This window comes from Sceloporus occidentalis, unplaced genomic scaffold, assembly GCF_023333645.1.
Source record: "Sceloporus occidentalis isolate IW3139 unplaced genomic scaffold, rSceOcc1.0.p SCAF_28, whole genome shotgun sequence".
Lineage (NCBI taxonomy): Eukaryota > Metazoa > Chordata > Lepidosauria > Squamata > Phrynosomatidae > Sceloporus > Sceloporus occidentalis.
This window is the reverse complement of record NW_028317008.1, coordinates 2,248,295-2,276,108: the sequence shown is the minus strand read 5'-3', so window position 1 is coordinate 2,276,108 and position 27,814 is coordinate 2,248,295. Positions and strand designations below refer to the sequence as shown.

The 27,814-nt window shown below is 42.3% G+C and overlaps 1 protein-coding gene across 1 annotated transcript; it reads left to right on the top strand.

Moving 5' to 3' along the window:
- Positions 1-54: 54 nt before the first annotated feature.
- Positions 55-26,328, top strand: LOC149299421 (drebrin-like). Its single transcript, XM_089486154.1, has 13 exons — positions 55-140; positions 18,539-18,594; positions 19,374-19,486; positions 19,567-19,641; positions 19,752-19,898; positions 19,982-20,059; positions 20,483-20,634; positions 23,811-23,871; positions 23,970-24,029; positions 24,227-24,335; positions 24,721-25,394; positions 25,612-25,714; positions 26,243-26,328. Exons 1-13 carry the CDS (start codon positions 55-57, stop codon positions 26,326-26,328), a joined length of 1,800 nt encoding a protein of 599 aa, XP_089342280.1.
- Positions 26,329-27,814: the final 1,486 nt, after the last annotated feature.

Genomic DNA, 27,814 nt, shown 5'->3' with positions numbered 1-27,814 from the left:
AGTCCGCTGCCTCGTCTCTCCATCCCCCGGCACACAAATCAGCCTGCAGCCGGCATGGCCTCCGTTACCTTTAAAACTCACCGCCTGGAGCTGCTGGCTGCCTATCACGATGTTATCGAGGAGCAGAGCGCCACAGACTGGTGAGTGGGGCTGGCGGGAAGGCTGGGGTACGGGGCAGTAACGGGGCGCGCATGCCCTTGTGGTGCAGGCTGCTGCCGGGGCGGCATTGTGGGGGTTTAGTGCAGGTGATGCTCGGGCACCGCTGCCATTTAAGTAAGTGTGCCATTGGCGGTATTGGGGCGCAGTGTGTAATGTACGTGCCGGGAGGTGGGATGGGCCGCTAGTCTGCAGCATTATTGGGGGCAGGTGCAGGACGGGATGCAGCTTGCGGGAAAGCTTGCCCGTGTCTGGATGCTGATACTGCCGGGCACATGATTGCAGGGGTGTGGCGCGCTATAGCGGGGTATCAGGATGCTGAGCCGGGGCAGATTCGGAGGCTGTGCTGCGATGGAGATCGCTGCGCGTTAGAAGCAGACGCGATCTGGATGGTGGAAGATCACAACTAGTGATCCATCAGATAGAGGGGCTGAAGGACATGCCCGGGCTGCCTGCCCTCCGTGTTACCGATCGCCGCTTGCTTTAGACAGATAATTCCGCGTTCGCTGTGATTTGCAGATCCGTTTATCTGGGGCACTGTTGGCAGGCGGATGACGGACAGGGTCGGGCTGGGAAGGATGCTGATCTGGATACAGAGGGGCGTTGGGGGGGCTGCTTTGTCAGATCTACTTCTTTGTGTCTGGCGTGCAGCTCATTGCTGGTGAGGAGGGGGGGGGGTGTCACCGGGTGGGATCATTTCTCTGTATTTTGTGGCTGTTATCTGAGCTGCTATGGGGGGTTTCGGGTGGGAGGAGACCTGGGGGAGATATTAAGGACTTACATATGGGTGGGTCTGGGCACAATCTAGGAGTGTTTGGGGGAGGGGGGGTCCGCCGGGGTGAGATCAGACAAATGATTACAGCATGTGAAAAAAATGGTTGAGATCACTTCTCAGGATTGCACTGACCGCAGAAGGATTGGGCAGTTATAGGGTTAACGCATTTCTGGGGTATCTGTGTGCATGTATATGTGTATAGTGTATACATATTGCACACACCTATGGTATGTAGGAAGCCAGACAGTTATTTTTTTTTTTTTTGGCTTCCTGGCAAGGAATCTGTGGGTGTTGGACTGGAGGATGATGCAGCTCCAGTTACCAGAGCCCTTTGGACAGCTTTGTCCTGTGAATTGTGTTCTTGGCTCGCTAGCGCTGTGTATTACCTCATCATTCCCTCATTCTTTGTCTGAGTCCATTTCTTTCTTTTCAGTTTATTTGAGCATGGCCCTCCTCGCCTTTGTTTCCAGTCCAAATTAAGGGATGCTCTACTTATGTCCTGTTTAACTATTATACAGCCCTGCAGGATATCATGGTGCTATATGGCGTTTAAATGTATTTCATTGCTTTGTTATATACAGTTCCTCTAACTGACATGTCCCAGTTTGGTTGTGGTTACCCTCTAATTCTCGCTCTATATCCCTGATGTTCTCCACCTCTTCATCAATGACTGGTGTCCTTCATCTGCCCCACCATTGTCAATGGCTTGAATCCTGCTGTCCCCCCTGCCAGTGGCTGGTGTCCTCCATCCTGCCACCCTTCTTGCCAGTTGCTGCTGTCTGCCATCACACCCCCCTCTTGCCATTGCACCGCCCTACTCCCCTTCTTGCCATTGCTGGTATCCTGCATTTTGCTACCCTCCCTCCAGCCATTTGTTGGTATCCTGCCCCTCTTTATGCCAGTGGCTCCTTTCCACCAGTGGTTGGTGTCCTCCATCTTGCCACCCCCTTTCCCCTCGCCAGTGGCTGATGTTCTCAATCCTTCATCACCCCTTGCCAGGGGCTGGTATCCTGCTCCCCCCTCTTGTCAATGGTTGGTGTCCTCAATTGCACCAACATCCTTAACCAGTAATTGGTGTCCTCCATTCTCCCACTGCAACCCCTTCTTGCCAGCTGCTGGTGTCCATCATCTTCACCCCTTTTTACCAGTGGCTGCTATTTTTGCCCCTCCCCAGGCAAACTTGAAACCCTTCCCATTTCTGTGTTTTTCTGCCCCCCCCCACTAAGTCTCTGATTTTTTATTTTTTTTTGTGATATGCATATTAAGCTATGTGATTTTCTTTGCGTGTTTGTAAATCTTAACACCTGTCTTCTCGCCTTAACATGGCTAATAAAAACACTGTGAACCGTAAGACACTGTACATTCACAAAGCACATCCAGATTCAATAATGTGTAGCGTAATTAAATACATTTTTTCTTATGTTTACCAACCAAATGTTAAATCCGTTTAGAAAGTATTGGAGCAATATAAGAGCATTTGTTTTCATGTTACATTACATTGTATAATTCCACAAAACATACGTTATGCTAATGTGGAACCTATATGTACCAAATCATTTTGAAATACACCCAAATCTAAGGTTCCAGGATACATTTAGACCACACTTGTCATATAGATGCCTCTTGCCTTGCTGTCTTTTCTTGGGACATCAGCTTTCTGGTTCAGTTCCAAAGCATCCAAGTTGGGAAGTATCACTTAATTTGGGTTTGTTTCTTATGAATATTGCCAACTTTCTGTGGATCATTTCATCCTGTTAAGGCCAAGATGTAGTGCCATTTTTACCCACAAGGGACATTTATAAAGATAACCCATCATATCACTTTAAGGATTGCTCGTGTTTGTGAAGATATATATTTTTTACTTGTAATAAAATATTTTATTGCACCACTCAATAGCCTAGATTTGTTTTTTTATTTGACCATAAAATGTGGATTAGCAATGAAGAAAATCTGGCTTTAATTTTTTTGCCCCCCCCCCCTTTCTGCAGACCTGGAAGCTGCCATTGTAAACAGTCATGTGACCAGGAGGACTGCCCATACTCTGACACCACCCCAAACTGATTCTTTATGGCAATGTTAATGAAGTCCTGCTTGTCCAGTCATTAATAGACTTTCATTAATCGGTGGTTGGGACTATTTTTCTTTATTTTCTTTAATTTTTGTTAAATAAATGGCACAATATTTTTGAGAATTTTAACCTGATACTAGTGGTAAATATTTGGGCGGGCATTGCTCTTTCATGAGTTTTCCATTTATAATACTATATTGTGCTTCTTGTTTTAGTTTGTAAAATATAATAAGCATGTATTATTACAGCAACTATCTCGAATTGGATTCTGGTGTTTACAAAGTAAGCAGAACCAAACAACCAACCGCAAAAAGAAGTTGGCTTGGTTTCTTGCCTTTTGTTGCAGAGGCTTAACTCATTCTGGTCTTGGGGGTGAGATTGTCTTAGTCAACTCTGGATGACCGAAGAGCTAACAAAAAAAAATAAAAATCCTGATTGTAGAAAGCAAAGCTGCGTGATTGTGGTACAGAAAACATTAACAAACTTTCTTGAAGTGGAATATCCTAAAGGGAAGTTTCTTTTTTTTTTTTTGGTAATTGTTTATTTGCTTCATCTATGTATTCTAGGTCTCTAATCCCAATAGACACGCCAAGTCTTTACCACGCTGGTTTGTAGTGATCAATTCAACCACTCTTGACCTCCCAGTAGGACTCAGATAAAGGACTTAGATTAAGACTTCGTAAGCATTGCCATAAACCACCAGCTCCTCGTGGGGATTGTCACCCTAATATTGAATAAGTATCTTCAATGGTTACCTCCCTGCTTACAGATAAGGGGAATTGGGACGATATGAATGCAAACTTCTCAGAATTGCACTTGATCATTGTATATCACACAATATTAAATGCTTCAAGGGAAATAGGGCTCCATAGGACTTCTTCTTTTATCAGCTTCTGTACCCTCTGCATTTCACTACATTTCAGCCTGGAGGCTCTGATGATTAGATGAGACTGCAAATCTGTGAAAGAGGTATACTACTTCAATTATTAAAGGGTTCTTTGTGTCTTCTGTTGTAATTAGCACATCTAAAGCCCATTGAACATCTGCTTAGCACCTCTACTGAACCATCTACATTCCAAAAAGGCCTTGGATGCACCATCTGCCAAGGCTATTTATCCAAATCATTTACAGCACTCCTTCAACCATTCTTTGGTACTGTGAAATAGACAGGTGTCAGTCTGGTACAAGTACGAAAAGGCTTCAATCATCCCGGCTAAGAGAAGTATAGGGAGGAAAAGGGATTTTATTTTGTGTGGCTGTGCTTTTGTGCACCAAAACGGTGGTGGTATCACAAAATATGGCCACCTCTTTTGCCATTTAACAAATTAAATAATCTGAAGATAATGTGTGTGGTTTTTCTTTTTGTACCTTGAGTATCACTGACATGGTTATTCAGTGTACATTAAGTAATACGTACAGGAGAGGGCTCTCTGGAAGTTCATTTTCTTCCTAAAAGTACTTCCTGAGATTCCTCTTTAACAATCTGGGTATATATGGGCTGGAGGTAAGTGGCAAACATTCCCTAAATTACCCGAATTTCCATGTTATTGTTGGGAGGCAGAGATACCATGGGGTTGGATCAGAGCTGATAAGGATGGAAAGGGCTCCCAATGCATTGAACAGGCCGGCTCCTCTGGTGAGGGTGCTGTTGTGGACAATGACTCTTAACCTGTCCTGTTTGAAGTGCTGGACAAGTCATCCTGGTTCTTAGAACTTGGTTAGGGTGCGGTGAGGCGTCTGACATTCTGGTTTCATGGCGATGCTAGATAGTAAAATGGTGAGGGCTTAAACAGGGCTCTCCATTTTAAGCAAAGAAAGAGAAACTGTTCAACATCACGTTGTCTCTATTCTGTACCCTGAAGTCTGTGATTTAGTAGGCTGGTACATACTGTACCTTTTTATGATCTCTCAGCTGGCTGGTTTTGTGGAAGTTCTTTCCCATGTTCTTTGCTCTCCTCTTAAAGGTACAGTGCCTATATATAGAAGAAATAGCTTCTTAATCCATGGAGAGATATGTACATTATGTACTAATTCCCAATTGTTGTGTCAAATGCATATTTATATTTTTACGTTTGGCTTCTCGGTTTGGAATTTCTCCTTGTTCCTTTCTAACATGCTTTGCCATTGTTTGTGCGATTAACCTCCCACTGTTAAGCACAAAGTAATATTGAAAGAAAAGTATCATGGGGAGGCGGAAGCTGTACTTTTTGCCTTAAAGGAATATGTTTTATAAAAACTGGAAATATACCATAGTGTGTTTAGATCTGAGGAGTGGGCTGTCTTCACCGCCAGGAGAGGCTATGTTTACAACACGTAGACATCTTCTAGAAACTGAAAGAGGAGAAGATTAACATGGACCTGTAAATAAACGTAGAGTTCGGCGACAGATTATCTGCCACCTTCTTAGTAAAGTACAACATCCTTGCTTTATATTTAAACCTCTGCCCCTGAAACACTTTTTCACATGAGCACGTTTTGCTTTTGCCATTTCTGGGTATTCAGGGCATTATACACCACACCAGATGAAGCCCAGCGACGAGTGAAACACATTTGACGAGAGAGTCTTCTGAATGATATCCTATGGTTTAAATTGCTTTAAGATTGTCAAGATCTGGAGCTTGGAGCAGGAAAAACAGTAACCTCCAATTTATGTGGTTGAAATATCATATGTGTGTATATATATATGTGTGTGTGTATGTATATGTGTGTGTATATAATATATTACACAGAGTAATCCAAATGTAGGTATATAGTACTGATCGGGTCATGTTTTTTTGTGTCTCTAATTTATTTATATACTGTGTGTGTGGCTGGTGCAAAGTGGTTTACTTACCATAGCGACTAATGGATTAATCCAATCAACATAACCTGCATTGTTTCTATCATAGCCTCTCTTATTTGCTTATATTCATAGTTCTTCTGCTGAAGGGATTAAATGACATGTTAACACTTTTTATGATTGAATGTAGCATTTCATTTTGTTTTCTAGTGGACATACAATTATTTAGATTGAACTGTGTTCAAAGATTTTATGGAACCATGGGAGCCGTTGGATTGCTTCAGAACGGCTTCTCATAAATGTGGTCCATTCTAGGATGCACATCAGACATTACTATGTGTCTGATACCCATTAATCCATATTTTCTTGATGTCCTCATTTAGGCCTTTGTGTTGCACGTAGCTTAATTAGTGCTAAATGTCACGCAACCCTATAATGCTGTTCTTAGTTTCGTAAAACAAGTTGCGTTGGTATGCTTAGTGTATATACCGCAACTAACCGCTCAGTCATGTTGGTTTGAAATATTTAGCTAGGAAACATACATTTGATTTACAAGTAGGTCTCTGGATGTTCTACATAGACATGTGTTGCTATAAACATCACCAGGGTTTAAATAATCAAGAGAACAAAGTTGCAATGCTCAGAGCGAGTAGTGGTGATGTTCCCCGAGGGGGAATGGGAAGTGAAGAACAAATAGATTCATTCCTAATCCCTGACATGAGTAGGCTGGAGTGGATTTCTCATTCATGACATTAGCCTCAGGTACATTGTAATCAGAGGAATGTGGAATGCAATTGCTTTGAGACAGTATTTTGGTAAACTCTCCGTTGATCTGCATATGGTTACACTACGAAAAGCAGTTTTGGTTCCATAAACTTGGCATTTTAGTGAAGTTTGTTGCAACACAGTTCTTTGTAGCGTACAATAAGAAAGTGGTATTAATATTGGTGTGAGCAGCCTACAAGTAATGACCTTTTGGAGAAAAGGAATAAGCGTAGTATCCATGTGCTTGCGATGGACTGCAGGCATGTTTAATGAGGAGACTACTTCCAATTGTCTCATGGAATTGAGAAGCCTAGCGCAAGAGAAAATAGTAGCCATTGTGTATTCTCGATTTGGAAGTTCAGGTGGTGCTATAGGAGTTTCCAGCTTCATTTTTTTATTTTTTTATTATTTGTATTTACACTTACCCTCATCACTCTTGTGGTGTTATGTAACACCAGTGGTATTCCTCTGCTGGTCGTCAGTATCTCTGGATTGATCCATTTCTCCCATAACAGCATAGAAAGTAAGTTTTTGTACACGTGTAAGACAATTGCCAGCAGGAAACCATCCATGTCGCAAATCGCCGACTAAATGAACAGTATCAACAAAGCCTGTTTTTTTTGTTTTTTTTTTTTGTTTTGTTAATCGCTAGTTGGGATATTCTGTTACTTGCACTGTTATGGGGTACAAAAGTCATACTTATCTTTTATATTTTTACCATGACATCTTTTTTTTTTTTTTTTCGCAGCTAACTGCTTGCTTGACTGGCTCAGTGTCCTTGCGGTACTCTATCTGCCAAAAAACCCTAAATAATGGCATTATCAATAAATAAAATCCTGCCTAATTTGCACCTAGGTTTTTATGATTTATAAAAAGTACATATAATCTTTAAGGGGAATGGTATGCAGAGTTGATTCTATTAGACAGCAGAATTTATTTTTTATGGCCCGATTGAACGTTTACAAAACCTTTTTTACCACTTTGTAGAGGGATAGAATGCCTTTGTGTGTTAAGTTAGTTTTATTCATGGCAGAATATATAGGTTGTCGCAGTAATTCCCTTGTGCTTTGCTGGAAATGTCCGCTGCTAAGGTAACTGATTGATTCAACTAAAAGAAGCTTAAAGGCTCAGTTCCTGGGGTTTTCGAATTTTTATTTAATTTCATATTACAATTTTAATTTATTTTTTTATAGAACACTCCGACACTTTACTAAATCTTACGTTTTGAAGCACAGTTTACTATAGAAACCTCCTTGTAATGGTGTGCCATGGATTTAAGTAAGCACTACATATATTACTTAACGGGCCGGTTTACGGTCCCTGTAAGCCCTATTAAGAAAGAAGGCACTTTGACTAGTTTTTTTTTTTTCATTTTTGCAAAAATGGCAACCCCCCCCCCCAAAAAGCATCATTTCAATTTCTAAAGAGAAAATGTAGTGCCCCATGCAGCCCCGCTAATGAAGTGAATGCACATTAAAATTGTTGAAGCTGAAAAGGGGATTTTTTAGAAGAAGCTGCAGCTCCCTCCACGCTTGAAGCCATTGCAAATAAATTCAAGAACGTTTAATGTACTTTATTTAATAGGCTCTGCTACGTTTGCAGCAAACATTTGGCTGCATGCTCGTTCATGGTTGACAGCGCCATTTCAAATCTTTATGATATATTTATTTTGTAATCTTCCGTTTACTGGAGCAGTGGCTTCATATTTCTGGACGCTATAGCTGATAGATCTGAAAGACGAGGACCTTATCCTTTGCAGTCGTTTAAAGTAGATGAACTGGTGAAAAAATAGTAAGTGTTTTTAAAAAAAAAAAAAAAAAAAAAAATCCTCTTAAGGCTCACAAGAGATGCCCATCTAGTAAATGCGCGTCGTAATTAATGTTCGTTAATAAGTAACTTGTTGCATTTCTTTCTTATTTTGGAAAATAAAACCGTAAATGCCGTGGGACCTAATATCTAACCAGAGAAAATGACCAGATTAACTGATTGTCACCCAATTTAAAGGCCAAATGTTATCAGCACAGTTTTAAAATGTCTAAAATAATTTCTTAAAACTAGCCATGGCGTGTGTTTAGAATTGTTTTGGAGGTATTTCGTTCAGAAATAAACGGCTGTTTTGCATCAGAGAAGCTGAAATCTGTGGCAGAAATAGCTAGTCTGAAATTCTTGTTGGAACAGATCAGCTAACATGGTAAACCCTGAGTACATGAAGTCTTATATTTTTTTTTTTTTTTTTTGTCTTGCCGAGAACATGCGCAGGTAGGGGGGCTGCTTCAGAAAGATGGGTAGTAAGGTGCGCAATATTGGGAAATACAAAAGGAGTTACTCATCTAACATTCTTCGAAGTCACCAGGATTTCATCAAGTCATGTAGAATTACCAGTGTATTCTGCTCTAAAAGCTCATTTTCTCAGCACATTCGGCAGAAACAGATGTGCCTATTTTCCTCTTTCCTAATTAACTGCTGCATGAGTCACTGAATTATTTGTACGCCATAGAAAATGAACAAAACATTTACTTCCCAATTATCTGCACCTACATAAAAAAACTATACTATAAGCTGAACTATCCCTTTCCCTCTGGGGTGGGGGAGTCTATTCAATACATATTTTTCATAATCCTCTCCAGTTGGATGAGTTCTGACCACCCCGTTATTGGCCCATCTGATGCCTGCGCTCACCGCACAGGCTGTGTGTATGAAGGGCTCACTTTAGGTTTTGTTAGCCCCACCTAGCCCCAGACCGGGAATAAATGGGTGTTTTTTAATATCTAGCATCTGGTATGCTGGTTCCTGGCCAGGGAAAAGGCTCAGATGTTCAGCAGTTGTCTTGCTTCTCCCCTTTTAACATTCTTAGCTTTGTTGTGCTTTTGTTACTATGGATTGTTTTGAAGGTGCTTCGACTCTCTAAAGCTAGTACAGTAAAATGCACTTTTTTGTTTGCCAACTTGCCCATCCCCCCCCCCCCCCCCAGTTATGCACATCTGACCCCAGACTTCCCAGCCTGTGGACATCTGCACAACGCGCATTGACAACCTCTGCTGCTGCCCGGAAGGCCGTGTCATGCCGGTGCTCCGTTATCGAAGTGCCGGGCAGCACCGGAGGTGGTCTTCGTTCATCGGCCAGATGTCCACTGGCTGCCAGAGAGGAGGATCCTTGGCCCCTGCAGTCAGACTTCTATTTGAGCTCAAAATATAAGACGGCCTTGAATATAAGAGGAGTGTCATTTGCTCTGAAAAAACCTTGTCTTATATTCGAGCAAATACAGTATGTCTCATGATACTGTGTCCAGAACATGCGTGGAGGGCTCAGTATAGCGGGGCTGAAGCTGAGTAAGCTTCCCTCATCCCCACCTTTCCTTTGGCTGGTTTGGTGCTGACAGTATGGACTATTCCCACTCCGGCTCACAATAGGAGTGCTGCTCGTGCAACATTTCTCTGCTTTTGACGGAGTGCCAGTGTGGGCTGTGCATTAAAGCTCCCATTAGCAATATAAATGCAAGAGTAACAAAGGATGCGACGGAAGCAGCGTTTTTATATGTAGAGAAATGTTTCTCTTCCTATCCCACTCTAATAAATGTAATTATTCCGTGTATTAATACACTTTTTATAATGCTCTCAAGGGGCCCTTTGTGATAAATATATCCCAACTCCTCTGCTGTCACGCAGACCTGCACACAATGCACTTAGTTTTTAGTCCCTCAGGAGATGATAGAGATATATATATATGCACTACTCTTTTGCCGCCCCCCTCGGAACAACTAGAGCTCATGTATAAACTTAAAGGGAAAATGTTTTTTGTTTTTGTTGCCCTCTGAGGATTATAGGTATATCGAATGGAACAGTTCTACACTTTAATTTGGAATTGCTGTTTAGGCATTTGTGCCCACAAGGGGTTATTCACTAAAGAAAGAATTGGCAGAAGGGTTTGCCCGGGAATTGTAGTTTGCACTCACTGGCTTCTATACATTACGAAGCACCAACCCCACTTCACAGGAATTACTGTAGAATGTATAGTTAAATTCTTGCAGAAGAATCTTGCCAGGGGTGACCCTACATAATACAAGGGGGTTAAGTATATGCCCAATAGGCGCAAAGCCTAAAATGGTGCTTTCAACATATGTAATATATATGGAGTTATTGGCTATTATACATATGGTTATGATACCACAAATAAGGGGGGTGTCTGTTAGCTTACTCTTTTGAGGCAAAATATGCCCCAAATCTTGTGACTTTCTGCCTTTTTAAAATTATAGCAAATCACTCCTCGGCAGGAACATTTTATTGCTTTCCATGGTGATGGCTCAACATTTAGAAGACTAGAATATCTTTATACCGTCATTGTTAAAGCATGCGTTTTTGATTTTGTGACCTTTTCACTGGTGCGGGGAAGAAGTTCACTGGTTTCAAAGTGATGATAAATGTGCTGGGTGTCTGGTTATTTCTAGTGATCTGTTGCTGTGGGGTGATCTTGACTTGTTTGTACAGTAGCCCTGGCATGTTGTGCACTTCTTGGCTTCCTTTTTGTGCATGGAGTGACTGCAGAATAGACCCTGTGTGTGGAGAGCTGAATAAAGCACTTTAAATACTGTGTTGAGCAAGGCAAATGGCAGTAGAGTTACTGTGCATCTTGGTTTGATTTAAATCCATATGTTCGGATATGTAGATTTTGTTAGCGTCTCTCTTCCTCTAACCTGTACAGTGGGTAGTGGGAGTCGGAAGTTCCCAGCTGTGTCTCCGGTTCCTGCTGTCGTTTATCACAGATGTCTTTTTATTTCCCTAGGAAGCTTCCGCTCTGACTGGTCCCAGATTTGGGAGTCTGGTTGAAGTACAGGTTTCCTGCCCCTACTCTCCCCTCCTTTGTGTAGCTGGAGGATATTAATACTTGGCTTGATTATGTCACATGGAGGTTCTAGACAATCGTGTACCCTAACTGCATGGTGCAGTTGACAGGTGTGATTTGCAGGGGTCAGGAAGTTGATCTTTCCACAATCAGATGTTATTGTTGGTGCTAAGAGCTAAACGGTTACCAGCCAGGCATTCTTTATTCCAAGTACCATTGGCTGTCTGTCTTGAACAAACTGTAGCATTAGTGTAGGAACTAGTGCTGTAGTATAATACATTCTCTTACAGGGCCAGAAACTGGTTTCATAATAGCATTTCTCATATGTGGCCCAGTCCTGTAACAGGAGCTCCCTACTGGGTTTGCAAGCCATGGGTATTGATGGGAGAGTAATATTTTCCCATTAATACTAGGCATCGTCACTTAAGGATCACGTAAACTCGCTATATGCATGATAGTGCTCCAGAGCCTGACCGTAAGATGTAAACTAATCTTGTGTTTCGTGTGTGTGTAAAATTTGGCTGAGAGTGATGTGTGTGTGTGTGTGTGTTTTGTGAAGAGGGGTCGGTATGATTCTGCCTCGGTAATGCCGAGTGCATCAGTGTGTCGCTGTCATAATATCCCACCTATATGTAATCCCAGGGGGGCTATTTTACCTCATAGAGGTTAGTGAATGTAAAGTCCTGCTGTGGAGGTTGGAGTAATCGGTCACGCAGTATGGTAGTGGGTACTCTGGGTGGAATAGTATATGAATTTATATTTGTCTTGCATAGATCTTAAATCCCAGACCATTTACCAAGAACATTCATTAGTGTTTAATGCCAAATCATTACGCTTTTCACTTATCAGTTGCAGTGTGTTGGCATCAGACCCTGATATGATTTTTCTTGAAAGAATTGGTTAGTTTGTCATATAAGATTTCTCTTTGCACTCAGGATGTGACTTCACCGACGCTCTGATGGAGTCTTCTACTCCCCTCTTCCTGAGATTCTCAGGCTTTCATGAATTGTCATATGTGTTTGACGCTCTAAAGCTGTTCCATCTGCAGATAGAGTGGTAGATACCCTGTCAGGCAGGCGCTAGACTCCCGATATATTCCTTCCCTTCTCCCAGCTGCTGTTGCTGGTCTGTAATTTTCGTAAGGAGGTGCCTCCCATCCCCAAATTATCATGCAAAGGAGTGGATGAAAGGGATGAGGCGGTGTGCCATCCATGTTAAGAGTCTGTAAGTGGGCCAGACCAGCAGACACGGCTTTGCCATGGCAACGAAGAGATGCTGCTTGGCTCGGCATCCTGTGATTCCCACACGTTAGAAAAACACTTCTTGCTGCCTAATGTGGGGAACGGTCTATCTGCCTGCGGCAAATAACACCTCCTTCTCTGCTGGTCATTGGATTAAGGCAGTTCCCCTAAAAGAAACCAGATGTCCGATAGTCCTGCTTTTCAGTTACCCAACGTGCGCATAATCCTGGATTATTGCACAGTCCTATAGGATATTAAAAAGCATGGTCGCATAATAAAGTATTTGGTGTCCATTCTTCCATAGTCATTTGAGCTTCTGTTAGATTTCATGTTAAAATGGAGCGGTTTTCGTTTAAATGATTATAAAGAGCTTGGGTGGCATGATAAAGGGCCATGTTTACTGAATAGAGCGCTTTGCTGAGCATGTGTCTGGGGGTCACCTAGCCCTGTTTTTTTAGCAGTAGCAATCTGCCCATCTGAACTAAACTCGCATTTTGGAGACAGAATCGAGTGCTAGCTGTAAGTCATGTGCAGTGTAGTTAATCATCAGCTGGAGCTTTTCCACCAGTGCTCTCTAGAAAGTCATCAGCAGTCGACCTTTATATTGAGTTAGACCTTAGATGAGAGCAAAAACAAACTCATCCAGGTCCTCGTCTGCTGTCACATTTCTATAACTAAAACAATCCAATAAATCTGACTAGCTAACACTACAGGTCGGGTTTTCTGGTATGTTGGCCAGAGTTGAGCACCAGGGTAAATAATAATCCCATTCCATAATTGAACTCCAGATTCTCTGTTTAAACAAATCTGCTGCTAATTAATTTAGATGCTTAAGAAATCTCTGGGATACGCAACAACAGATGAACAGTAAGTGGGCATTGGAATGAGTCACATGGCAAGTGAAGCCCACGGCTTTGTTCCTATTAACCCTTTCACTACCAACCACGTGTGATCAGCAATTGGCATCCCCCCTCTGGCAGCTGTAATGGGCCCCTGCGTTACAAATTGAAACAAGAGAACAAAATATGGATGTAACACAATTAGACTGTAAATTTCCTTCAAAGGGTTAAGGAAGCATCTGCATAATAAGCAACGCTCTACCCCATAAATAACCATCAATACGATCGCAAAGAGTGAGTCAGTTGTAGAAGAGAGAGGAAAAATGTTCTTTGTTCATGTTCTGCCATTTCAATGTTTGCCGGTATCCATTCACAGGAGCCTTCTGGGAATAAATCGGTTCATCATCCCTATGAATGAGTCTCGGAATACATTATTCATTGTAACAGTTCACTTAAGACGGTACCTGCTGCAGATGGGGCCACATCATGAATGGTTGATATAAGCTAGAAGAGCCTTAGGAAACCCTCTTAGAAAGTGATTGGGGTTGGCCAAGTGGGGATGTTCAGAGTAAAGCATTACTACTCACTAGAACGCATTGGGGGGGGGGGTTGCTTTGTGGGGGAGAGAATAAAGATCTTCTTATGAATGGACTTTAAAGCCATAGCAACATGTTTGACTGGATAGCACCTTCTGCCTACCAGGAACATGTATGAATGAGAGAGAAGGCCTCTGTTTGTCAGCAGATACCAACCCATACAGAGAAGTTTGTTCCACCTTGTTATAGAGTGTGAGCTGATGGATATGCTCCTCTCCAGCGAGCAAGAATCAATTTATGGTCTGATTCATATATACGTCCATAGTGACAAACGCTGTTTGAAAAATTCAGGAAACTGGCCAGATGATGGCAGCTCAGCCAAAAACTGCCTGCAATCCCTCCTTCCATGAAGCAAATTTTTAAACTAAATCTACCCGGAGCCATTACCCTGATTATCCATAAATCACCCCCTTTGTTGAAACAACTAGATGGATCCGGTAACATTGTTGTTGATGTTTCTGGCTTTTAAAGGACTGACAATCTGAAGTTTCAGACACACTGGCAGGGGAGGAAGAAGTGATTAATCTGTCCTGTTGTAATCGCTTGAAATCTCGTGTCCACAAGGTTAGACACACTGGGTGCAAAGCAAGTAAGGCAGAGAGATTAGCCCTTTCTTGCCTTGTGGTCACGTCCCTGATTAGAAATGCACCTTTAAACTCTGTGTGTGTGTGTGTGTATATATATATATGTGTGTGTGTGTGTGTATATATATATATATATATATATATATATATATATATATATATATATATATATATATATATATATATATATATATAGCACAATCTAACCTGCACCCTGCCACTACATGACACTAGATGAAAGGATGCGTGTTGATTGGTGGTTTCCCGTGTTTACCCCAGAGCTTCCTGAATCTATTCTAGCATGCACTTCTTCAGTCTGCTGCCATGGCAACACCTCCAGGTTCTCATGTTTTGGAGCTGAGCTATGGGGTTTGCTCTTGGCGTGTATTTCAAAGGATGGGGGATGAGCTAGGCTGGGCCTTGCCAGAATTGCATCCCCATAAACGGTCTCCCTTCCCTCTCTCCTGTCATGGTCTCCCTTGTTCCCTCGTCTGCCCTCCCCCTCTTAGTTCTCTCTGCAGTTTATGGATCTCTCACTGCAGTAGTTAGAAGCCGTTGTGTGCGGCATACAATTAGCACCATGGAATAGATCCAGTAAATCTGCCACCCTCAAACCGGCATCTTCCCCTGCTGTGTGTGCGCAGCAGCCCCCCATATCTCGCCGCATGTTTATGGGGGTATACTGTGAGTGGTGATGTGGGGTCGGGTGACCCGCCTAATCGGCGATTGCCCTCGGGTAGCAGTACGGATAAGGCCGTTTCACAGACACCATCTGCATAATACATTTTTCACACTGCAGAGGCAGAACCCGCCACCTAAATGTTCCATTAAGCATTACAGCGAGGGGCACCCCAGGTGTGATGTGCCGTGGATTGCACTTTGATAACCGTACGCCGTGGCATTCTCTTGTCAGCAGAGCTAGCGATCAATAAATGTGCATCTGTCTGTGTTACAATAATTGATGCCTCTATGTAAATATTGCTGGTCAGGGACCTGCTTCACTTGGTTTGGTGAAAGAAAAATATATCCCTGCATGTACAGCATATGCAATTATGTTAGAGGCACTTCCTGAATTTAAGTGCCTTTTTTTTTTTGATGGGCCCTTGATATACTGTAACCTCTTGCATATAATACACTGTATAATAACCAACTTTTATTTATTTGTAAAACATAACACCCAACTGCCCTAAAATATGGAGGAATGTATTCCATTCAAGGCTTAACGGCTGTAGCATGGGGCCCTATACAGGCGCCGTATTGATTTGTATATAATGCGGGGTTGATATGGTGACACTTAGTGTTTACACCCGTTTCTACTTTAGAAGAGACCGCTTGACAATCTCCTAAATGAGATCGTCTTGTTTGACTGAATTGTGCAGAAAAAACGCAGCGATCACCTCTTTATTTTAGAACTTTAGCACAAGTGTGTCTGAATGTTTAAGCTACCTATCCAGATACACTGGGACCATGAAAGTCCCAGACTGCTAATTTAGCGGCTAATCTATTTGATTGGACTAATTTGCCTCACGTTAACGAATTCCCAGTGTAGGCCCATGTGACACCTGTTTCCTGAGTGTAAGTGACTGGCTTGTCTCAGTAGACCATCAGAAGACTGCCGAGATCTTTCTTTATTGAAATATCTACAAGGTGCCATCGGGTGACTAACTCTTTGGCGACTAGGCGGTTTCCTCACCCTATTAACTCAGCCTTTTTTGAGATGTGTATGTGTGTGTGTGTTGGTGTCCCTCAGAGCTCAGTTATTGGGCCTCATCTATACCTCTTCCCTTGGAGAACTGGCATCTTCATTTGGCTTCCAATACCGGCTGTACAAGGATGACATCTTAATCTACGTTTCCTTTCCTGACCTTTCACCTGCTCTTCTAATTTACCGACTATGTTTTTGGAATTACATCACCTGAAAAACATTTTTTGATTTGTTGATTCCTAACACAAACAACCAATTTATTAACAGTCTCTTGTGATATCCCGCCTGGACTATGGCAACTCTCTACTAACATGTCTCCCACCTTTCACCGCTTCAATCCATTTTCAGCACTGTAGCTAGACTAATCTTCATCTGTCACTGTTCTTCATCTGCTGCTCCAATGTGCCAATCGCTCTGTTGGCTTCCCAAACCCTTCAGGATCAAATTCAAAAACACTTCTAACCGCCCTTTTGTTCCTCTTATGACCGGTGTCTCTCTTCTACCGTCATTCCATCTTCGCACTCCCTTATTCAGAATTTCAGCTGTGCTGTACGCCTTTCTGGAATTTCCTTCCCTGTTCCGTGAGCCTTTCTTCCTTTTACGTGAGGGAACACCCAACTTTTTCACCAGCATCCTAATCAAGCCATCTGAATGACCAACAATGTCAACAGATCATCCTTGATTCAATCAACTCATCCCTATACATGCAGTCCTCTCCTATTGTTTCACTTACCCTTCAACCACCGACTAGATTGTAAGCTTGCAGGGCCCTTCCATTCCTTTGTACCAGCATGTGTAACAGAGCTGTGGGATCTACTGGTGATGTATAATTGTCATTTGTAATATGGCTGGTACATATCGTTATATTCCCCCCCCCCCTTTTATATTTTAACCATTTTTGCTTACTAAATGGAAGTTAAGGCGTTCTGTTATTTTATAAATGCATTTTGTTAATTTGCCACCGGAGCAAAACTAGAGCATGTACCATTATATCCTCATGGTCACCTATTATAATAGCTGTTATAATATCCAGGCAACCAGTTTGTATATACGTAGATGTGTAAATGAGAATTCACTCTTTAATTCTATGGATATGCAAAGCTTTTCTTTAGATCCTTTACTCTATCTTCCTGTAATACATCCGCTGGATGTATATCTAATGCAGCATTCTGTATGATTTGATAATGGATTGATGACCAGGAGTGTTACTTTTTAAATTTAAAGCAAATCCGTGCAGTAATGCTGTTGCATCCTTATGTGTCGCTTTGCCCTAGAATGGCTCCTGTTCTGCCTTGATTAAATGCAGCCCTGTGTTTACCTTTATCACTAATTTCGATGGGCTTGTAATTTATCATTGGGCTTGCACACCTTTTTTTTTTTTTTTTTTCCTGCTTCTTAGTGGTGCAAGACGCTGCTGTACTCTACGTATAAAAGTTTTTGTTTTTGCTGCACAGCATTCCACAAAGAATCAGCACGTGTACAGAACCCTTTAATTATCTAACATTTGGTATTCAGAAACCCATAATACAATCCATCATTATAGATAAATTTAATGTTCAGCCAACTCTGTCCTCCCATCTGTTTGGATCATTAGAGAGAATGCAAAATATATAACGATAAATCTGCTAATCTTGTCCATGGATTTTTGAGCACAATTCAGGAGACTTGATATTTAGAAAATGCCAGCTATTCCTTACCGCTGATGACCTTGAAGATGACCTCACTAGGTACATCTCTTCTTGTGGCTGCGTACAATCTGGTCCCTGACCACAGTTGCTATGCTGCTCCTTCATACAGGAGACTCGTTGAGCATCAGAGGTTCCACAGCTGAAAGGCCAAGTGTCTTCCAGCTTTGTGAGTAGATCACTTAATAACTATTAATTAGTAAAGTTCTGCTGGGTTTGTGATGTTGGCCTTTTTACATCTTGAGTATGCTGATGATAGTGTTCATTCTGAGAGACGTTGTGGGGTACTCTGCAATCATACCAGCTGTAGGTCACTTCGTTTACGTTCACTGAATTGGCGCTGATTTTAAGTGCGGAAGATGCATTAAACTATCCAAACTGTTACACACCGAGGGACTTGTCCTCCTTTGACCTTATCTATTTCGTAACTACAGATAGGGGAAAAAACATCTTTATATGTTTTTTGTTAGGCAGGTTTTGGAACTCATAGTTTTATCTCTTTACAGGGCTCTCTATACATATGAGGACGGCACAGATACCCTCACGTTGTCCGCATCAGGAGGTGGGTTAATAAACATCTTTCAAATCTATACTTGTGTAACTATTTTTCTTAAGAAGTAGTTGTATATAATAAACTGGCAAATGGAATTCCAAAAGACCGTTCCAAAAGTCTTTTTACAAGCGAACCATTTAAATGATGAGTGTAACGAAAAGATGACCTTAAACCCAAATTAAAAATGTAAGTGTTGGTTAAAGGGAATCAGAAGACTGGCCTGTATCGCGTGCGTAGAGATGCGAACACAGAGAATAGCTGGTGCTGAGGAAAGGACCAAATGTACGTCTGCGAGGGAAAACCCAAAAATGTAAAGGGACCTCTTGGCTATATTAGCCATTAAACAGAATGTGATTGTGGAGGTGTCCCTTTAATGCTGCCTAAAGAGTGGGCATTGACATTTTATCGTGTTAGGACACCTCAGAACACGATATTACAAGGCAGTAAAAACCTCCTGACTTGTTAACATATGACCGACTCTGTTCCTGACCATGAAAATGTTACCTTTAGTAGACGGGCTGCACAGCCCTTTTTGTTCCTCTTGTTAAATTAGAAGATTTACCTTTTTCTTGTACCGATTTCCCACAGTTGGGAACGCTAGCCCTATCATAGTTGAAATGAATTGTTCCCATGTGTACAGCTGTTATGTCTGCGTTTATATTTAAAAGCACGTTATCTATTGTGTAGGCCTTGATTTTCGATGGTGTTTTCTGGCCTTGGTTTATGTATTAGGTTTTGCCCTTCAGACTATTTGAGCCATAGCTCTTTTTCTGATTTGTGTTTTCTAGGTGGGGGTTTGCCTGACCTTGCCAGCCATTTTGAGAACCAGAAAGTGATGTATGGTTTCTGCAGCGTGAAGGAACCCCATGCCATGCTAGCTAGATATGTGCTTATAAACTGGGTATGAAAGAAAATTACTCGATTGAAGGACATTCTGGATGCCTCTTCAGTATTATGTAATTTGTAACTTTTTCTTTTCAGGTGGGAGAAGATGTCCCTGATGCTAGGAAGTGTGCATGCGCTAGCCATGTAGCGCAGGTTGCAGATTTTTTTCAGGTGAGTTTATATTTGCAACCCTGACACATACCCATTGGTTTTATATTCCTGGTGATCCATTCCGCCCATTCGCTCTCTTAGCTTTTACTCTTTGGTATTTTCCCGTGTAGGGCGTGGATGTCATTGTGAATGCCAGCAGTGTGGAGGACATAGATCCTTTAGCCATCGGTCAGCGCCTTTCCAATGGCGCCGGGAGACTGGCAAGTCCTGTGTTACAGCGGCTCCAAGTCCGAGAGGAAGGGATCACTGATTCTGTGGTAACATCGAACCACTGTTTTCGATTGTGGAAACAGAGAAGGAATTTCTCCAAATCTAACCTGGCTTATTTTCACTCATACAGGGAACCAATTACCAAAAGACAGATGCAGCTGTAGAAATGAAACGCCTCAACAGAGAACAATTTTGGGAGCAAGCAAAGGTGAAAAAAACTTATAAAGAACTCTTTTGGGCTTTAATTCAGCTGTAAAGCAGTATTCCTAAAAAGAATTGCTACTAATATAGATTGGGAATATAGGTGTAAATCTGTGTAATTTAGAGGCGTGATAGTCTAATAAAGATAGGTTGCATATTTCTTATTGTTCCTTATCTTACAGTATCAAAAATGCCCCACAATACTTATCTGTGAATACCTTGTCATGCTAACTTTCTTAGGCTATGTTTAATGATCTGTACCATCTCTGGTCTGGGCATGTTTCACGTTATACCGGTTGGTACAAGCGGTGCTGTCCAATGCATAACGTCTCTGTGTGTGTGTACTGTAGTTACTTTGCACTCATCAGTTCATGGATATTGTGCTTTACTTCCTATGGCGCTCCCTCCACTTTGCTGTGTTTGCTGTCAGAGAGAGGAGGAGGAAAGGAAGCAAGAAGAGAGACAAAAAGCCCTGGAAGAGAGACTTCGATTTGAGCAGGAACGTATGGAGCAAGAGCGCAAAGAGCAAGAAGAGCGTGAAAAACGCTATCAGGCGCGAGAACAGCAGATAGAGGAACACAGGTATTTTCCCATTCACTGTTGTACAGTACTTGTATTTAAGTTGAGGTATTAGAACACTTGGGATTCCTGAACCAAGCTTACTCAAAATTTGTTTTTCCCTTTTTCCTACACATGCATCATAGTGACTCTTTTTTTTCCCCTCACTGTAAAAATAGTTTATTTTTTTACCTTAAAACAAAGTCCTCTTATTCTAACTGTGCAAGTCTATCAAGATGTTGCACATCTTCTTTTATGGGGGCTTTATGGAACACATGATCATAACATAAGATGATTGTAGTGGAGAAACTCAAGTGTTAAACTTTTTAAATTGTGGAATTAACATGATACAGTTTGGTATCTTGTAGGGCTGCAACAACTAATCGATAAAATCGATAATGAAAATCGTTCCCAACGAATTTCATTATCGATTAGTTGAATCGATTTTTATCGATTTTATAAAATAAGGTTTTTTTCAGAGCAAATGCTCTGAAAAATATCCCTCGTTATATAATCCGTTTAGCCTGACTCGCAGCAGCAGCTCCTACTTACAGTTCCTCCCTGCAGTCACCGCCGATTGGCCCGTCCACTTCCTTCTTCCAGTCCCTCCCAGCAGTCACTGCCGATTGGCTGCAAGGAGGGACAGGGAGAAAGGGACGGGGCCAATCGGCAGTGACTGCGGGGAGGGACAGGGAGAAAGAAAGGGGCGGACCAAAGTGCCGATTGGCCCCGCCCATTTCCTATACTGTCCAAATGGCTCAAGAACTCATCTAACTGGCGAGTATAAAATGTATATTTGGGCTGCTGAAAGTTTAGGGTTAATATAGGGGCAGTTATAGTTAGTGGGGTGTTTAGGGTTAATTTAAGGGCGGTTATAGTTAATGGGGTGTTTAGGGTTAATTTAGGGGTGGTTATAGTTAATGGGGTCATCTCTTCAGGGTTAATTTAATGCTGAGGATTGAGGGTTAATTTAATTAATTGAGGGGAATATAAATCCTGGGGGCAGTGAAGATTATTTTCTGAACGAGGGCAAATCTATGAGGGCACTATGGCATATCAGGGGGGTATACGGCACACCTTGGGAGGACGGAGTGACATATCGGGGGTATAAGGCATATAGGGTATATAAGGCATATGTGCGGAGGGCAGCGTGGCATGTCTGGGGGTATGTGGCATATCTGGTAGGCAGTGTGGCAAGCCTGGGCTCAAATGTGCATAACGGGGGGGGGGGGGCAGGTTGGGAAATAAAAACAAGAAATGCATTTTTATCAGTTTTTTTTTGTTCTGCTGTTTTGTTTTTTACGTCCTACGTTACTTTATTAAATTATTTTAAATAAATGAAAAATTAAATTTTTTTATCCGATTAATCGGCCAACTAATCGATTATGAAAATAATCGTTAGTTGCAGCCCTAGTATCTTGTTCCCGTACAAGATTATTAGAAAATATATAGGGCTGCAACTAACAATTATTTTAATAATCGATTAGTTGGCCGATTATTTTTTCGATTAATCGGATAAAAAAAAAACAATATGCAAATTTTTTGTTTATTTAAAATAATTTAATGAACTGGATGTTAAAAAACAACTTAAAATTTACATTAACATTCTTATTTTGTTATGATGTAATAAAAAAACAATATTTTCAAAGTACAAAAACCCAAACACAATATTTATGAAACAAAATAACCCCAAACATTCTGAAAAGAGGTGGACTATTACTGTTCAAGAAACTTTGCCCCAGCCCTGGCACTTTGCACCCGGCACTTTGCACCCAGCCCTGGCACTTTGCACCCGGCACTTTGCACCCAGCCCTGGCACTTTGCACCCAGCACTCAGCACTTTGCCCCACCCCTGGCACTTTGCACCCAGCACTTTGCACCCAGCACTTTGCACCCAGCCCTGGCACTTTGCACCCAGCACTCAGCACTCTGCCCCAGCCCTGGCACTTTGCACTCAGCACTCTGCCCCAGCCCTGGCACTTTGCACTCAGCACTCTGCCCCAGCCCTGGCACTTTGCACTCAGCACTCTGCCCCAGCCCTGGCACTTTGCACCCAGCACTTTGCACTCTGCCCCAGCCCTGGCACTTTGCACCCAGCACTTTGCACTCAGCACTTTGCACCCAGCCCTGGCACTTTGCACCCAGCCCTGGCACTTTGCACCCAGAACTTTGCACCCAGCCCTGGCACTTTGCACCCAGCCCTGGCACTTTGCACCCAGCACTTTGCACTGTGCCCCTGCACCCAGTCTCCAACTCTGCCCTGCCCCCACACTCACACCCTGCCCCCACACTCACACCCTGCCCCCACACTCACACCCTGCCCCCACACTCACACCCTGCACCCACCCTGCCCTGCATCCACACCCCCACTCTGCCCTGCACCCAGTCTCCTGCCCTGCCCCCACACTCACACCCTGCCCTGCATCCCCACCCCCACCCCCGCGAATCGCTCTGTGCGAATGGAGCGACTCGCACAGTGCGAACGGAGCCACTCGCACAGTGCGAACGGAGCCACTCGCACAGTGCGAACGGAGCCACTCGCACAGAGCGAACCGCTCTGTGCGAACGGAGCCACTCGCACAGAGCGAACCGCTCTGTGCGAACGGAGCCACTCGCACAGAGCGAACCGCTCTGTGCGAACGGAGCCACTCGCACAGAGCGAACCGCTCTGTGCGAACGGAGCCACTCGCACAGAGCAATTCGCACAGACATGAAGAATACTTACCTCCGGAACGCGTCACATCCGTCACGCAGTGCAGAGCGTGTAGCGGAAGCAGGGAACGCTTGCGGAGGTAAGTAAAAGGAGCCAACAACGAATCGATCACTCGATTAATCGATAACTGAAATCGTCGACAACTATTTCCGTTATCGATTATCGATTTTATCGATTCGTTGTTTCAGCCCTAAAAATATATGTATTTATTATGAGTGCAGTTACCTTGGTATTTTAAGAGATCATTTGACCTATGACCTGTGTTCTAATCCCAATCAACAAAACTACTGAAATTATCTATTTATTTGCCACACACTGCCATCTAATAAAAGATATACAACTAAAATTACTGCTGTTTGATCGTTTTGTATTTACGCGTAATTGCAAGCGGCAACATGCCTAGCAACAAATCCTGTACCGGTAGTTGGTTGCACTTTATCTTGGACAAAGTTCTTAGAACTCATTTATAATTGTACTTCACCAACAGGAAGAAGATGCAAGATGAGGAAGCCGAGGAGTCAAAAAAGAGAGAGAACAATTCCATATTTGTGAGTGAATCTAGGAATTACAAGCATTTGCCTTCCCTAGCGCTTTGCCAGCAGTGGTTTATTCTTGTTAATAGAACTGCTTGTTTATACCCTGTCAGGTGGATCAGCGGGAAGATGATGAAAGCGCAGAACAAAAGAGATTGGAGAGTGAAGTTGAGGTGAGACAGATGTCACGGGCTCAGGAAGAGCTGACAGAGAAAGATCTGTGGCAGTGGAGTTGTATGTCATATTGCATGGCTGTTAGCGTTGGGTTTTATGGTATATGTTTTTGTCAGAGCCAACAATTTAGTTTTTTGTTTGTTTTTTTCTCTCCAATATCTCTCTCTCGCCTCTTCACACTTCCTAATATTGACAGGAGGCAGCAGCCATTATCGCTCAGCGGACAGAGAACCCACGTGAATTCTTCAAGCAGCAGGAAAGAGCCAGATCAGAGTGCAGTTCCTCTTTGCTAACACCTCGTACAGGTGAGTGACAGGACAAATGAGACTTCTGTCCAAGAACACCAAAGAGGAAAAGCACCAGTTACAAAACTAGTGGCTGCATGTGTGCCTCAGCGTTTTAACACCCATGTTTACTACTTGGTTTTGGTTTACAAGTAGTTTTTCTAAGTTTCTATGTGTTCGTCTTTCAATGCATAGTACTTTAGGATAACTGGCAGACATCATAATGTATTCTGTTTATTCCTGACCTTGTATATTTACATTATATTGAGACTTTAAACCCTGTTTAAGTTGTTAATTTGTAATGCTTGCAGGCAGCTGTTTTGGAGCTAGCTGGTGTCGATTATCTCAGTTTATGCATGTCGTATGTATTAGAACCATAATTTTTTTTTTTTTTTTTCTCTATTAGCAATGAGAAGTTCCTCTGAGACTGGGGCTCCTCATTCTCCTGATAAGGAGCGTCGTAGTAGTTTGGGTGAAGAATGGAACAAGAACTTGAGCGCAGAAAGTCCTGTGCAGGATGGTGCATGGAATCCCCAAGGGCTGACAGAAGATGTGTTTATGGAATCCCGTGAGGAGGATGCAGGGTTCCCAGCTGCCCCTCAGTTGACTGGGAATGAGGAGGAATCTGTTATGGAGCTGGGAGAAGTGGACCTGATGTCGGATCCACATCCTCCTCCCGCACAAGAGTCATCAAACCTACTGGATCTGTGGCAGAATGATGAACGACAGGAAGCACCCAGGGCAGATGAAAGTTTAATGGCTTCTCATGGTGATGTTCATGCAGAGCAAAAGGTATTTGAAGAAGCAGAGGCCTCTGTCCCTGTCCCAGAAGATAACCTTTTGAACTTTGAGGAGCTACCTCAACCACCCCCCACATTCTGTGACTTGGAGGCTGAAGAAGATCCTCAGAGCATTATCCACATCGAGGGCCCACATCAGATGACTCTGAGCTACCAGCATGCATTACAGGAAGCTTCTTGTAATCAGCCAGATCTCACAGACTCTCTTCTGACCAATGGGGAGACGTCACAAAGAGAAGGAACCCAGGTGATCTTCAAAAAACTAATTGAAATTGACTACGTTTATCACTCTGAAATCTTTTTCTCTCACAAAGAAGGAAAATGCAGTTTTAATAAAGTATAATAATTTATTAATATATAGTATAGTTAATGAAAAGGCTTATGTAAAAATTATGGGAAATAAGTCATTTTTGCTATATGAATTATCTACCTCTTTAATTTTTTTTCTTCAAACTTTGCTTGAGCATTAACTGTAAAATCTGCCTCCTATTTTTCAGGCAAGCGAAGGATATTTCAGCCAATCACAGGATGAGGATTTTGCTCAGTCAGAAGAAATGTCTGCAAAAGCCCCGCCCCCTGTCTTCTACAACAAGCCTCCAGGTAATGATCAGCACTACATACTTAGTAGCGTTATTACATCTTACCCATAACGTTTGAAAACTGTGTTGTCAACAAAAATGAATAGTGTGTTGTGTGGTTTCTGCTGTGGATGTTAGTGCATGGAACTGGGACTAGGCTTAACCTAACCATTAAGAGAAGATCTAGCTTCAAGCTATAATATTTTTTTATAATATGTGTAAAGGATGCAAACATTAATAAAGCTATCGCTGGGCAAGGAGTGACTTTCTAATTAATAGCCGGACTTTGGCTGCCCTAATGGTGAAGTAGGGGGCTATTCACTAAAGAGAGAGTTGGCAGTCGAGAAATCGAAACCAACAATCCCTTACTAGCTCTCTCTTTAGTGAAAAGCCTTACAACGTATACAAGTCTAACTGTTGTTGAACCCTGGAACAGGACCACTTAAATAAGTGATGTGTATGAAATGGAAAATGTAGTGTTAAATGTATGTGATTTATAGCTTGTGTAGTCGTTTGTCTTACAGTTTCTTTACCCCTGTGTCTGTTTTAGAGATTGACATTACTTGTTGGGACTCTGATCCTGTGATGGAAGAGGAAGATGATGATGGAGGAGCTGGCTTTGGCGAAAGTGCTTAAAAAAACCTGTATAATAGCCACTTAACACATGTGTACAGGACAGGTGGCAGAATCAAATATGTGACACAGCCGTGTAACAGCGAAGTATTGTAGTATTGGCTGAGGCTTCTGCCCCTGCCAGAGCCGTGTTAGTAAGACCCTGTCTTCTCCCCTCACCGTTCCATCACCTTAAATTAGGGTGGGGGCTGGAGACGGGAAGCTTCTTACTTCCCTGCCTTCCAGTTTAATGTAATGGGCTAGACCCAGTTTCGCTGACCTCTCCCTCTCTCTCTGCTTTCTGTTTGGAATACTCTAAATGCCATTCTCCTCTAGGCTGAGCTGAAATCATGAATCAGTGCGTAGAGCGTTACCCAAGCGCCTGGTTTGGATTAGTGTTATTAGCTGGCTTTATTTCATTATTCTATTTTCCCCACTGTTTTAATTTTTCCCCACAGGCCCATGCCTGATAGCCTTTTGCGCTCAGATTGAGGGATGCAGAGAGGTTTTCTTGTAGTTTTTATCTTTGTAACCTGTCCTTGCAGCTTTTGTTTGTTTTTGTTTTGATGATACAAATTATAAACTTTATGGCAATAATTACCCCATATACCCCTGAGCAAAGCCATGGGGAGGGGGAATACATTTTCCACTGTAGCACTCTTTTCCCCCCACAGTATTAATTTGCTCTACGCTACTATTTATTCCCTGGATGTGGGGGTGACATGCCTTGTACTTGGATCACAAGCTCCTGCTGGTAGGTATGAGAGGGGAGGGGGTGATAGGTAAGTTATGTACATACAGGTTTCTTCTGTTTCACACTCAAGTGGCTACTTGCACCCCCTCCCCCGTTTCTTACCTGCCACAAAAGCTTTTTTTTTTTTTTTTTTTTTTCTTTTCTTTTCCTTTCATGTTAAGTACTGTTCTTAAAGCACAACACTGTACAGACCGTGCTCGTGTTTAAAATAAAGGAGACTGGATCCAACCAAGAAGTAACTGGTCTTATTTAATTTTTTGCTGATTCCAGTGGATCATCTGTAGTCTGAACAGATCGTGTTCCTCATTCTGTGTATATGTGTAAAATATATAATGTGTGTGTATATGTATATGTATATATATATATATATATATATATATATATATATATATATATCTCTCAAACTCTGTTTTAAAATAGAATTTATTTTAATTGTTGTTGTTTTAAGACGCCTTCGTAAAGGAACAAATATATTCTATAAACATGGAAGTGATATTAGGTGCCACTTGGCGTTTACTAAGGGTTTGTTGATATATAGCTGAGCGTGAGATCACTTTTCTAATATTAATTTTCACTCCATAACATTGTCAGTAGGGTTTCAAGCTTTCAGTTCAGTGCATGAGATCCTAACAGATCAATTTTATTTGCGTACCCGTAATACACTTCGTTACGTGTAAACACAACAGATAGAGGAGGACCCCGTTCTACAGAACTTATGCTCCTTATTAACAATGAGAAATAATAAAAATTCAGCCT